Below are 14,508 nucleotides of genomic sequence, written 5' to 3' on the forward strand. Positions count from 1 at the left end.
AAATTTTATATAGAAATAAAATTTTGTCAAAATTTTAATTCTATAACACAATTTTGTCAAAATTTTATTTCTAGAGAAAATTTTGTCAAAAAAATTATTTCTATAGAAAATTTAGACAAAATTTTATTCCAAAATTTATTTTTGTCCAAATTTTATTTTATTTTATTTTTATAAAAAATTTTGTCAACATTTTAATTCTATAGACAATTTTGTCAAAATTTTATTTCTATAGAAAATTTTGTCAATAAAATTATTTCTATGGAAATAATGGAGAATTTTATAAAAAATGTTATTTCTATAGAACATTTTGTCAAAATTTTATTTCTATATAAAATTTTGTCAAAATTTTATTTCTATAGAAAATTTTGTCAAAATTTTATTTCTATAGAAAAATTTGTCAAAACTTTATTTCTAGAGAAAATTTTGTCAGAATTTTATTTCCATAGAAAATTTTTTTTCTATAGAAAAAAATTTTATTTCTATAGAAAATTTTGTTAAAATTTTTGTCCAAATTTTATTTTTATGGAACATTTTATAAAAAATGTTATTTCTATATAAAATTTTGTAAAAATGTTATTTCTATAGAAAATTTTGTGAAAATTTTATTTCTATAGAAAATGTTATATAGAAATAAAATTTTGTCAAAATTTTAATTCTATAACACAATTTTGTCAAAATTTTATTTCTATAGAAAAATTTGTCAATATTTTATTTCTAGAGAAAATTTTGTCAAAAAAATTATTTCTATAGATAATTTAGACAAAATTTTATTCCAAAATTTATTTTTGTCCAAATTTTATTTTATTTTATGTTTATAAAAAATTTTGTCAACATTTTAATTCTATAGACAATTTTGTCAAAATTTTATTTCTATAGAAAATTTTTTCAATAAAATTATTTCTATGGAAATAATGGAGAATTTTATAAAAAATGTTATTTCTATAGAACATTTTGTCAAAATTTTATTTCTATATAAAATTTTGTCAAAATTTTATTTCTATAGAAAATTTTGTCAAAATTTTATTTCTATAGAAAAATTTGTCAAAACTTTATTTCTATAGAAAATTTTGTCAGAATTTTATTTCCATAGAAAATTTTGTCAAAATTTTATTTCTATAGAAAATTTTGTCAAAATTTTATTTCTATAGAAAATTTTGTCAAAATTTTATTTCTATAGAAAATTTTGTCAAAATTTTATTTCTATAGAAAATTTTGTCAAATCTGTTGGTTAAGCTACAGTTGTAGTTTAGTCAATGCATGGCTGAGATAAAAAAAAAAAAAAAAAAAAAAAAAAAAAAAACAACAATAACGATTGAAGAGAAGCCAACAATAACAAACAAAACGAAAATTTTATTTCTATAGAAAATTTTTTCAAAATTTTACTTCTATAGAAAATTTCGTTAAAATTTTTGTCCAAATATTATTTTTATGGAAAATTTTATAAAAAATGTTATTTCTATATAAAATTTTGTCAAAATGTTATTTCTATAGAAAATTTTGTGAAAATTTTATTTCTATAGAAAATTTTGTGAAAATTTTATTTCTATAGAAAATTTTGTCAAAATTTTATTTCTATATAAAATTTTGTCAAAATTTTAATTCTATAACACAATTTTGTCAAAATTTTATTTCTATAGAAAAATTTGTCAATATTTTATTTCTAGAGAAAATTTTGTCAAAATTTTAATTCTATAACACATTTTTGTCAAAATTTTATTTCTATAGAAAAATTTGTCAATATTTTATTTCTAGAGAAAATTTTGTCAAAAAAAATTATTTCTATAGAAAATTTAGACAAAATTTTATTCCAAAATTTATTTTTGTCCAAATTTTATTTTATTTTTGTAAAAAATTTTGTCAAAATTTTAATTCTATAGACAATTTTGTCAAAATTTTATTTCTATAGAAAATTATGTCAAAAAATTATTTCTATAGAAAATTTTGACAAAATTTTATTCCAAAATTTATTTTTGTCCAAATTTTATTTTTATGTCTATAGAATTTTTTGTGAATATATAATTTCTATAGAAAATTTTTCCAAAATTTTATTTCTATACAAAATTTTGTCAAAATGTGATTTCTTTAACAATTTGTCATAATTTTATTTCTATGAAAAATTTTGTCAAAATTGTATTTTTATAGAAAATTTGGTAAAAAACAGATTTCTGTAGAAAATTTTGTCAGCATTTTATTTCTATAGAATATTTTGTCAACATTTTATTTCTATAGAAAAAATTTTATTTTTGTAGAAAATGTTGTCAAAATTTTATTTCTATAGAAAATTTTGTCACAATTTTATGTTTATAGAAAATATGTTTTTTGTTTTTATTTAAAATAAAGCACACCTTAAAACTAAATACAAATTTATTTTCTTTTTATAAATTTTATAAATTAATTTTCTTTTAATTTTTTATTTTTTCCGCACACTAAATTCAATATACATTTACCGAGGCGAACAAGCATAAGAATGAAGATCAGTATTATTAAAATAAATCCACCTCCAAGAACAGCTGCACAATCCCAGCTACGTTTTTGCCAGAAATTCAAATACTGAGCTGGAGATCTTAGATAACCAGCACCATGATGCCTTAGAACATATTCAGTCCAATATATGGCCTTTTCCAAAGGATACATGGGTTGATCACGATAACGTTTAGACATTTCTTGGGCCTTTTCGCTATATTCGGGATTTCCCATAAGTTCTTTAATGGTTGCCAAAAGATTGGATTCATTAAGCTGCTGATAGCGCACCGATAAAGCAAATCCTTGTTGTTCAGCTCGATTCACATTAACTTTCTGATCATAGAAAATGGGAATACCCAAAATAGGTTTACCATGATAAATTGATTCAATTACACTGAGTAGGCCACCATGGCTTATGAATAACTTGACCCTGGGATGGGCCAAAATATCACCTTGGGGAAACCATTTACTTACGAAGACATTGGCAGGTTTATCGGCTAGCAAGGAAGGATTTTCAAATTTCCATAAAATTTTATAAGGCAATTGAGAGAACACCTTTAGAATTGCATTTCTAATAGGTAAAGGTAAATCTTCACTTTTCACATTGGATCCCAACGAAAAGTAAATGGCATCCTCTGAAGATCCTGTAATGAAATCTTCAATATCTTTGGGCACCATTTGGGGTTTATGTTGTAAATGAAAACCCCCCACTTCTATCATATTTGCCACATAGGGTCTGGGATAACTCAAACTGAAATGTTGGTTAAGAAGTATAAGAGAAATATTTTGTCGAATTTCCTCTAATGATTTACTGGCATTTGGAAAATATTCTCTAAAAATTTGATCATGCTGAGGATTCAGCATGAACTCCCTGTGTATGGCCATTAAAATATTATGCCACATATTCTCCAAGCGTTCCGAGAAATTCATACGTTCCGTTGAGCTGCCCGTATGCAATGGTGTATAGGCCAATGGAGAAATATTATCAACTAAAGCATCTATATAAGGATCCGTGCCATACGAAGAGAATCCTATTAGGGGAGCCTTGAAGTGATCACCGAAACCATACAAAGCATCAGTTTGCAGAGCTTCCACAATAACCAAATCGAAATGTTCATCCGGAGATTTTAAAAGCTTCTGGACTTTTTCATTATTCAGGACATCTTTAACCACCGAGCTGTAATACCAAGAGAATCCAATGATTTCTTCGAATTTGTTCATCTTGACATTGACATAGGCCAGCACATCTGGAAATATAAAGAAAGTTGTATATTTGAGAATTTTTTTATGTGAACAATAGTCGTGTTTTGTAGTGTATGTAAAATGGGAAAATTGAAATATAAGGAGAGGGTCAGTTTCGACGAATACGTAATAATTAATAATGAAAATGCAAGTTGGAGATTGGAAACATCGGAGTACAACATCGGACGAAATTTGCTCCTCCATGAGGCTCCGGAGGTCAAATCTGGGAATCGATTTATGTGGGGGCTATATGTAATTATGGACCGATTGTGGGCTAATTGTTGCATGTGTACCAGAGGTCATATGCGAACACAAAATACCAAATTTCAACCGAATCGGTTGAAATTATTGTCATCGCCATCCGATAGCTGCCATATCAATGAACACAACTCGAACAAATAAGGAAAACTCGTCGTCATCATATAATGAACGATTAATCCAAGAATAGCTAAGAAACATATATCGCATATTGAAATTTGGTAAAAGAAAACATGGTCGTTTGAATTAATAACCCGTCTTGTCAGATACCCTGTATCTTCCTTAGAAATCAAATTTTGGCAAAATTTTCTATAGAAATAAAATTTTGCCAAAAATTTTCTACAGAAATAAAATTTTGACAAAATTTTCTATAGAAATAAAATTTTGACAACATTTTCTATAGAAATAAAATTTTGACAAAAATTTATATAGAAATAAAATTTTGACAAAATTTTTCTATAGAAATAAAATTTTGACAAAGTTTTCTAGAGAAATAAAATTTGGACAAAATTGTCTATAGAAATAAAATTTGGACAAATTTTTTTTTAGAAATAAAATTTTGACAAAATTTTCTATAGAAATAAAATTTAGACAAATTTTCTATAGAAATAAAATTTGGAAAAAATTTTTTATAGAAATAAAATTTTGACAACATTTTCTACAGAAATAAAATTTGGACAAATTTTCTATAGAAATAAAATTTGGACAAATTTTCTACAGAAATAAAATTTGGAAAAAATTTTCTATAGAAATAAAATTTGAACAAAATTTTCTATATAAATAAAATTTTGACCAAATTTTCTATTGAAATAAAATTTAGACAAAATTTTCTATAGAAGCAAAAAAATTTGACAAAATTTTCCATAGAAATAAAATTTTGACATAATTTTGTATAGAAATAAAATTTTGACAAAAGTTTTTATTGAAATGAAATGTTGACAAGATTTTTTATAGAAATGAAATTTTGACAAAATAAAATAAAATAAAATAGAAATGAAATTTAGGAATAAAGATTTGGCAAAATAAGATTTTTTCTATTTGGTAGTTTTTTCGGTAAACTTTTATAAAAAAAAAATGGTAGATCATTTTTGGCTGTAGTGGCAACCGTGGTAAGTGGCCTTGTTTTTCCGCGACAAAATAAATCGACATTACTAATTTTAGCTTCTATTAATATTTTAGACAGTGACAGATGGACAGTGAGTCTATTATTCAATTGAGTATTTAACATCATAACGTTTTGATAGTTAATATTTTATTTTAATATTTTTAAATAATTTTCACCATGATCATCACAATGATTGTAGATGGTACGAGATTCATTTAGTAGGAGAAAACTCACTTGTCCAATTTGATAACATATAAGATTGTGAAAAAAATATTTTTTTGTTTTCGAAATTAAATCACGTTCTACGGGCCCATTTTTATGGATCATATAATGTTTTTCTTTTCCTTGGTGGCGGGGTATAATAAGTTTGTCATTCCGTTTCTAACACATCGAAATATCGATTTCCGACTATATAAAGTATATATATTCTTGATCAGGGAGAAATTCTAAGACGATATAACGATGTCCGTCTGTCTGTCTGTTGTAATCACGCTACAGCCTTCAATAATGGCGCTATCGTCCCGAAATTTGGCACAGATTAGTTTTTTGTTTGCAGCAGGTCAAGTTCGAAGATGGGCTATATCGGTCCAAGTTTTGATATAGTCCCCATATAAACCGACCTCCCGATTTGGGGTCTTGGGCCTATAAAAACCGTAGTTTTTATCAGATTTGTCTGAAATTGAAAATCTAGAGGTATTTTAGGACCATAAGGAGGTGTGTCGAAAATCGTTCGCATCGGTCCATGTTTTGATATAGCCCCCATATAGACCGATCTCCCGATTTTGCTTCTTGGGCGTCTAGAAACTATATTTACCATCCGATTTACCTGAAATTGGAAATCTAGAGGTATTGTGGGACTATAAAGAGGTGTGTCGAAAATGGTCCATATCGGTTCATGTTTTGGTATAGCCCCCATATAGACCGATCTCCTGATTTTGCTTCTTACGCGTCTAGAAACAGTATTTTCTATTCGATTTGTATGAAATTGAAAATCTAAAGGTATTTTGGGACCATAAAGAAGTGTGTCGAAAATGGTCCGCATCGGTCCATGTTTTGATACAGCCCTCATATAAACCAACCTCCCGATTTGGAGTCTTGGGCCTATAAAACCGTAGTTTTTATCCAATTTGCCAGAAATTGGAAGTATAGAGGTATTTGAGAACCATAAAAAGGTGTGCCGAAAATGGTGCTCATCGGTCCATGTTTTGGTATAGTCCCCATATAGACCGATATCCCGATTTTGCTTTTAGGGCTTCTAGAAACTATATTTACCATCCGATTTGCCTGAAATTGGAAATCTAGAGGTATTTGAGTACCATAAAAAGGTGTGCCGAAAATGGTGCTCATCGGTCCATGTTTTGATATAGCCCCCATAGAGACTGATTACCCGATTTTGCTTCTTGGGCTTCTAGAAACTATATTTTCTATCCGATTTTCCTGAAATTGAAAATGGAGAGTTCTTTTGGGACCATAAAAAGGTGCGCCGAAAATGGTGCCCATCGGTCCATTTTTTGGTATAGCCCCCATATAGACCGATATCCCATTTTGCTTCTTGGGCTTCTAGAAACTATATTTACCATCCGCTTTGCCTGAAATTCTTGAGCTACAATAAACTGTATTTATTACATGATTTGTCTGAAATTCGAAATCTAGAGGTATTTTTAGACCACAAATAAACGTGCCGAAATTGAGGTATATCGGTCCATTTTTTGGTATAACCCCCATATAGACTGATCTCTCGATTTTTACTTCTTGGGCGTCTGGAGACTATATTTTCTGGCCGATTTGGTTGAAATTTAAAATCTGGGGGTATTTTAAGATCACAAATATGTGAGTAGTAAATGGTGTCTATCGGTCCATGTTTTGGTATAGCCCCCATATACACCGATCTCCCGGCTTTATTTCTTGGGCTTCTAGAATACGTAGTTTTTATCCGATTTGCTAGAAATTAGTAATCTATAATACAATTTTAGACAAACGAAATTTCTTTTTCTTATAATGTGTTTTCGTTTAATCAACGATTGTCTCTAAAATTTGTGTCAAAAGAAAACTTTGCTTGTCTAAAATTACGTTTCTCAAAAAAGAAAACACTTTTTTCAGGGTACAGCAGGCGCACTGATCTTGAAAATTGCTTCAAACTGAAAGTAAAAGTTCCAGATTTTACTCATCGTATTTAAATAAATGCGAAACAATCTACAGATTTAAGATTTAAATCAAGGCGTAATTTCAACATATACACGATATGTTTATATTTTCTCTAAAACTCAAACAAAATTGGTTCTCATAAATCCAGAATCTTATCTGGTCTTCATAGGTAGAATCTTTAAAGTTTGTCTTCGGGAGCTGGCTCGTTTGGGATAAGATTTGTCGTCAAACCCCCTACAATTCTATATATTATCAAGTAACCCACTACGACGAAGAGTTTTCATAGTAAACTATTATACTTGATTCATGGTGGTGGGTATCTAAAATTCGGCCCGGACGAATTTACTGTTTTATATACTTGTTTCATATAATGTGTTTACAATTTTTATTTTTTTTTATTTCTTTGTTCAACAAACCTCCAACATACTTCATCACTTCATGAACTTCTATATCGCGATAGTTTTTTACCGGTGTCTTCTGGGGGAAAGCATTAATAACTGTTAGCTCATGGCCTCGGGCGGCTAATGCCTTTAGATAAGGTTGAACCACTATATATTGTGAGGGTCCCGGAAATGGAAATATGGCCAAAATTTTTGCACTTTCATTTTCATTCACTTTATAAAGTAATATTAATAATATGGGTACAACGTAATTGAATAATTTCATTTTCTCTTTTCACTAAACAAACAACAAACAAGCAGTTTTTGATTTGAATGCCTTAGTAGTCTACGGAATACTAAAGAAACACTTCACTAGGTGATTCCAGATTAGCGTTGCATTGGATCATTGAACAAAATGTCAAAATTAATTATATGGTTGTTTTTGTTGTTGTCTTTATCAAACCCATTCTGGTTTTGAGTTAGATCATTTCTGTTGTGAGAAATGATTTTTTTTAGATTGTATTTATTTGTTAGAATTGTTTGTCTTTGTGTGTTTAGAAATTGTTTGAGCGAATAAAAAATAGAACAATAGGCCATATAGATATAAAGAAAGCAAAGAAAAAAATCCCATTAAATGAAATAATGGTGACAGAGAAGATTCATTTTTATATCCTACACAGGAAAAAATATCACCAAAATATTTCCAATAAAAAAAAATAATTGAGGTTGAAATGGTAAACAAATAAAAAACTACAATAAAAAAGTGAACTCAATGTGACACTAAAGCCAATTTAATTGTACTTTAGTCCATGGAATTATTATGTTTTAAAAAAGTTTCCTTGACTTAAATGATGTTTTGCGTACGTCAGTTAAATGATCTAAATAAGCGTGAAAAATTATACACAATTGAAGTATAAAGAATTAAAAACAAAAATGTATTTCCCACAAAATAATTTAGAATTTTTTAAAATTTAATTTAATTTAAATTTACCATCAATAGTATATAAATAAATTTATTTTACAGTGAATTAATAATTCCACCTCAGCCCTAATACAGCGAAAGACTGCACATATATCCAAATTGCTGCGGGAAGACACCCTCTGATTAATTTTATTTTAATTGATCAAAATCATCTAACATCTAAAAGAGTTCAGTGGAGCGTAACACAAATATCTTCTCATAGTACTCTCTTTTGTGTTTGCCTAAAGATTTCAATGGAGCATAACAAGCAATTAATCTCTTATACTCTCTTATTTATTTGATATAACGAATGCGATGACTGCCAATTGTGAATGACTGTGGATTTTGATCAGTGTGCTTTTGCATTGTCATAGGCAAGTTGCTTGAAACGGCTGCAAAATGTTCGTATGGGATTTAAATATCGACTTTTTGGCATTTTTAATACCAATGATATATTTTACTAATGGGTAAATTTGGTTGACATTTGGAATAAATGTTTCTTCCCATTTATTTATTTTATATATGTGATTTATATCTAAATCTGATCCGATTTCGATGAAATTCTGCAGACTTAAAGGGTGGTATATTAGATAACTTTGTGTCAAATTTGACGATCGGAGCGCAATGTGACACCATTTGTTGAAATTGGGCGATACATATATATGGGAGCTATATCTAAACTTAATCCGATTTCTTCAAAATTCAATAGCGTTTGTGTCAAAACAACACCGTGTACCAAATTTCATCAAAATCGGTTAACAAATGCAACCGGAATCCTACGAGCACAAAATACATTTGCGCACGGACGGACACCAAGGGCTTGATCGACTCAGGGTGCGATTCTGAGTCGATCGGTATTTATTTGATGGGGTCTAATCAATCAATATTTTTGTAGGCAGCTTTTTTGACAGATCAAAGTTATTATACTCTGACCACTTTCTGGTGTAGGGTATAAAAATCGCAAAAGTGGATTAAAAATTTATAAATTTCAAAAACTTTATATTTTAAACTTATCTCTTAAGCTTAACTTTACATAACCCCGTAAGAAAATTTTTAAAAATCTTTTCAGTTTAACTGTTATTAATTTTTGCCACAAAAAATTGGTCAAAATACCCATAGTGGAATGCAGGAAATAAATGGTGAATTTATGTCGTTTTCAAAATTTTGGAAAGGTCCAAAATTGACTTTTCTTAATTTCGCATTACGACTTTCGTAAAAGTCGACTTTTCAACATTTTTGAAAAATTTAAAAAAGTTGACTTTTCTCGTTTTTTATACCCACCACCTTAGAATGGTGACGGGGGTATAATAAGTTTGTCATTCCGTTTGTAACACATCGAAATATCGATTTCCGACTATATAAAGTATATATATTCTTGATCAGGGAGAAATTCTAAGAGGATATGACCATGTCCGTCTGTCTATCTGTCTGTTGTAATCACGCTACAGTCTTCAATAATGAAGCAATCGTGCTGAAATTTTGCACAAACTCGTCTTTTGTCTGCAGGCAGGTCATGTTCGAAGATGGGCTATATCGGTAAAGGTTTTGATATAGTCCCCATATAAACCGACCTCCCGATTTGGGGTCTTGGGCTTATAGAAATCGTAGTTTTACCCAATTTTTTAAATCTAGAGGTATTTTAGGACCATAAAGAGGTGTGCCAAAAATGGTGAGTATCGCTCCATGTTTTGGTATAGCCCCCATTTAGACCGATCTCCCGATTTTACTTCTTGGGCTTATAGAAACCGTAGTTTTTATCCAATTTTCCTGAAATTGGAAATATTCTGGTATTTAAGGCTCACAAAAACGTGTATCGGATTAAGTTTTTATCGGTCCATTTGGTAATGCCTCCATATAGACCGATTTCACTTCTTGAGAGTATAGAAGGCGTAAAATTTCTATATTTTATTTCTCGGCTAAAAATCTACAGATTTAAGATTTAAAATCAAGACGTTATTTTATAATTTTCTTGCACACTTACAAGAGATGTTAATCATTCTTCTAAAACTCAAACAAAAATGGTTCTTATAAATCCAGAATCTGATGTAGTCTTCATATGTAAAATCTTTAAATTTATCTTCGTGAAGTGTACTGGTTGAACTGCTGTGCTTGATCTGTCCTCAAACCCTCTGAAATTTCAAAGGAAACCCTAATATTTAATTCATGGTGGTGGGTGTTTAAGATTCGGCCCGGCCGAACTTACTGCTGTACATACTTATTTAAATTTAAAGAGATTCGACTTTTCACGTTTGTGGCTATTGAAAAGTCGACTTCGGACGTCGTGGTTTTCAACACTTTGATAAGTTGTGAACATAAAAATATGTAAATCCAATTTAAATTCGATCTTTGGATTTTTCTACCCTTCACCATATGATGGAGGGTCGCATCCACTGTTGCCATAGTTGGTGGAATTCTGCCAAAAATAGTAGACAACATTTTCTATAAAAATAAATTTTGACAAAATTTTCTATAGAAATAAAATTTTGATAAAAATTTTCTATAGAAATAACATTTCCACAAAAATTTTCTATGGAAATAAAATTTTGACAAAAATTTTCTATAGAAATAAATTTCGACAAAATTTTCTATAAAAATTAATTTTGCCAAAAATTTTCTATAAAAATAAATTTTGCCAAAATTTTCTATAGAAATAAAATTTTGCGAAAATTTTCTATACAAATAAAATTTTGACAAAATTTTCTATACAAATAAAATTTTGACAAAATTTTCTATACAAATAAAATTTTGACAAAATTTTGTATAGAAATAAAATTTTGACAAAAATTTTCGATAGAAATAAATTTTTGCCTAAATTTTCGATAGAAATAAAATTTTGGCAAAAATTTTCTATAGAAATAAAATGTTGACAAAATTTCAAAATTCCTCTGTTTTTTTCTATTTTCTATTTTGACAAAATTTTCTATAGATATAAAATTTTGACAAAATTTTATATAGAAATATAATTTTGATAGAATTTTCTATAGAAATAAATTCTAACAAAATTTTCTATAGAAACAAAATTTTGACAAAAATTTTTTATAGAAATAAAATTTTGGCAAAATTTTGGCAAAATTTTCTGTTTTTTTCTATTTTCTATTTTGACAAAATTTTCTATAGATATAAAATTTTGACAAAATTTTATATAGAAATATAATTTTGATAGAATTTTCTATAGAAATAAATTCTAACAAAATTTTCTATAAAAACAAAATTTTGACAAAAATTTTCTATAGAAATAAAATTTTGGCAAAATTTTCTGTAGAAATACAATTTTGACAAAATTTTCTATAAAAAATAAAATTTTGGCAAAAATTTTCTATAGAAATAAAATTTTGACAAAAATTTTCTATAGAAACAAATTTTGACAAAAATTTTTTATAGAAATAAAATTTTGACAAAATTTTCTATAGAAATAAAATTTTGACAAAATTTACTATAGAAATACAATTTTGACAAAACTTTCTATAAAAATAAAATTTTGACAAAAATTTTCTATAGAAATAAAATTTTGACAAAATTTACTATAGAAATACAATTTTGACAAAATTTACTATAGAAATACAATTTTGACAAAACTTTCTATAAAAATAAAATTTTGACAAAAATTTTCTATAGAAATAAAATTTTGACGAAATTTTCTATAGAAATACAATTTTGACAAAAATTTCTATAAAAATAAAATTTTGACAAAAATTTTCTATAGAAATAAAATTTTGCCTAGAAATAAATGTATAGAAATAAAATTTTGCCTAAATTTTCTATAGAAATAAAATTTTGGCAAAAAATGTCTATAGAAATAAAATTTTGGCAAAATTTCAAAATTTCTTTTCCTTTGTTTTTTTTCTATTTTCTATTTTGACAAAATTTTGGCAAAAATTTTCTATAGAAATAAAATTTTGACAAAAATTTTCTATAGAAACAAATTTTGACAAAAATTTTTTATAGAAATAAAATTTTGACAAAATTTTCTATAGAAATAAAATTTTGGCAAAATTTACTATAGAAATACAATTTTGACAAAACTTTCTATAAAAATAAAATTTTGACAAAAATTTTCTATAGAAATAAAATTTTGACAAAATTTACTATAGAAATACAATTTTGACAAAACTTTCTATAGAAATAAAATTTTGACAAAAATTTTCTATAGAAATAAAATTTTGACGAAATTTTCTATAGAAATACAATTTTGACGAAATTTTCTATAAAAATAAAATTTTGACAAAAATTTTCTATAGAAATAAAATTTTGCCTAGAAATAAATGTATAGAAATAAAATTTTGCCTAATTTTTCTATAGAAATAAAATTTTGGCAAAAAATGTCTATAGAAATAAAATTTTGACAAAATTTCAAAATTTCTTTTCCTTTGTTTTTTTCTATTTTCTATTTTGACAAAATTTTCTATAGAAATACAATTTTGACAAAATTTTATATAGAAATAAAATTTTGACAGAATTTTCTATAGAAATAAATTTTAACAAAATTTTCTATAGAAATAAAATTTCGACAAAAATTTTCTATAGAAATAAAATTTTGACAACATTTTCTATAGAAATACAATTTTTACAAAATTTTCTATAAAAATAAAGTTTTGACACAAATTTTCACAAAATTTTGTATGGAAATAAAAATGTTGACAAAATTTCTATAGAAATAAGATTTTGACAACATTTTATATAGAAATAAAATTTGAACATAATTTTCTATAGACATAAAAATTTCGACAAAATTTTCTATAGAAATAAAATTTTGACAAAATTTTCTATAGAAATAAAATTTGAACAGAATTTTCTATAGAAATACAATTTTGACAACATTTTATATAGAAATAAAATTTGAACATAACTTTGTATAGAAATAAAATTTTGACAACAAATTTCTATAGAAATAAAATTTTGACAAAATTTTGTATAGAAATAAAAATTTTGACAAAATTTTCTGTAGTAGTTAAATTTTGACTAAATTTTCTATAGAAATAAAATTTTAACAGTGAGTGACAACCGTGGGCTCATGTCGTTACGTATGTTACCCAACTGAGTCATGGTGAAATACTGAGTCGATCTAGCAATATCCGTTTGTCCGTATTTCCGTCTGTTGTTTGATATCACGCTAACTTCCGAAATAAATAAGCTATCGACATGAATCTTGGTAGTTATTTGTTATTGATGTAGGTCGGGTGGTATTCCAAATGGGCCATATCGGACTCCTTTTGAATATAGCCCCATATAAACCGATACGCAGATTTGATTTTCGGAGTCTCTTCGAGGAGAAAATGTCTATTTTATCTAACTTAGACTCCATATGGACTAATTTACAATTTGGAAGACAATATCAAGAAATAACTCTACACTTTGTCATCGGCAAGTGTTACCACAACCCAAGTAATGCGATTGTGGATGACAGTCTTTAGTAGTAGCAACTCTTGGACAGTCTTTAGTTGTAGCAACTCATGGTGGAGGGTGCATAAGATTCGGCCTGGCCGAACTTGCGGTCGTATATACTCGTACTTGTCGCTTATTTACATTTACTTACAGGGAAGATTACAACGTAATGACTATGCATTATTTTCACTATTATCAATAAATAAATAAACAGAGTTTGAAAGTGAATGTCAGTGTGTACTATTTTGATAAAATAAATTAAATACACATGAGCGTTTTGTATATGTGCATCTTTCATTATATTATGTTGTTATTAAAATATATAATTAATATTCCCAGCAAAAAAAAAGCGTCGCCAAAAAAGTGGTGAAAATGTTCTTTTTGGATCCGGAAGTGGTGACAAATTGACGCAGAAGCGACGAATTTAACATGGGCTTGTCATAGGACGGATGTCCACCACTTCAACAGCCGTTTCACTGAATTGCAGAATTAAGAAATTTTGTAATATTTTGACAAACAATTTTTAAAAAGTTTTTTTAATGCATTATAACGCTTGTCTGGAACGTTAGACA

The 14,508-nt window shown here is 27.2% G+C and overlaps 1 protein-coding gene across 1 annotated transcript; it reads right to left on the reverse strand.

Annotated features, from left to right (window-relative positions):
* Positions 1–2,293: 2,293 nt before the first annotated feature.
* LOC142220268 (UDP-glucosyltransferase 2-like) lies at positions 2,294–7,961 on the reverse strand. The gene is made up of 2 exons (XM_075289297.1): positions 7,630–7,961; positions 2,294–3,710 (listed from the first exon to the last, which is right to left on the reverse strand). The coding sequence occupies exons 1-2, from the start codon at positions 7,877–7,879 to the stop codon at positions 2,392–2,394; spliced, it is 1,569 nt and encodes a 522-aa protein (XP_075145412.1). The 5' UTR covers positions 7,880–7,961; the 3' UTR covers positions 2,294–2,391.
* Between the last annotated feature and the right edge of the window lie 6,547 nt (positions 7,962–14,508).

The sequence above is a fragment of the Haematobia irritans genome, chromosome 1 (genome assembly GCF_050003625.1).
Source record: "Haematobia irritans isolate KBUSLIRL chromosome 1, ASM5000362v1, whole genome shotgun sequence".
Classification (NCBI taxonomy): domain Eukaryota; kingdom Metazoa; phylum Arthropoda; class Insecta; order Diptera; family Muscidae; genus Haematobia; species Haematobia irritans.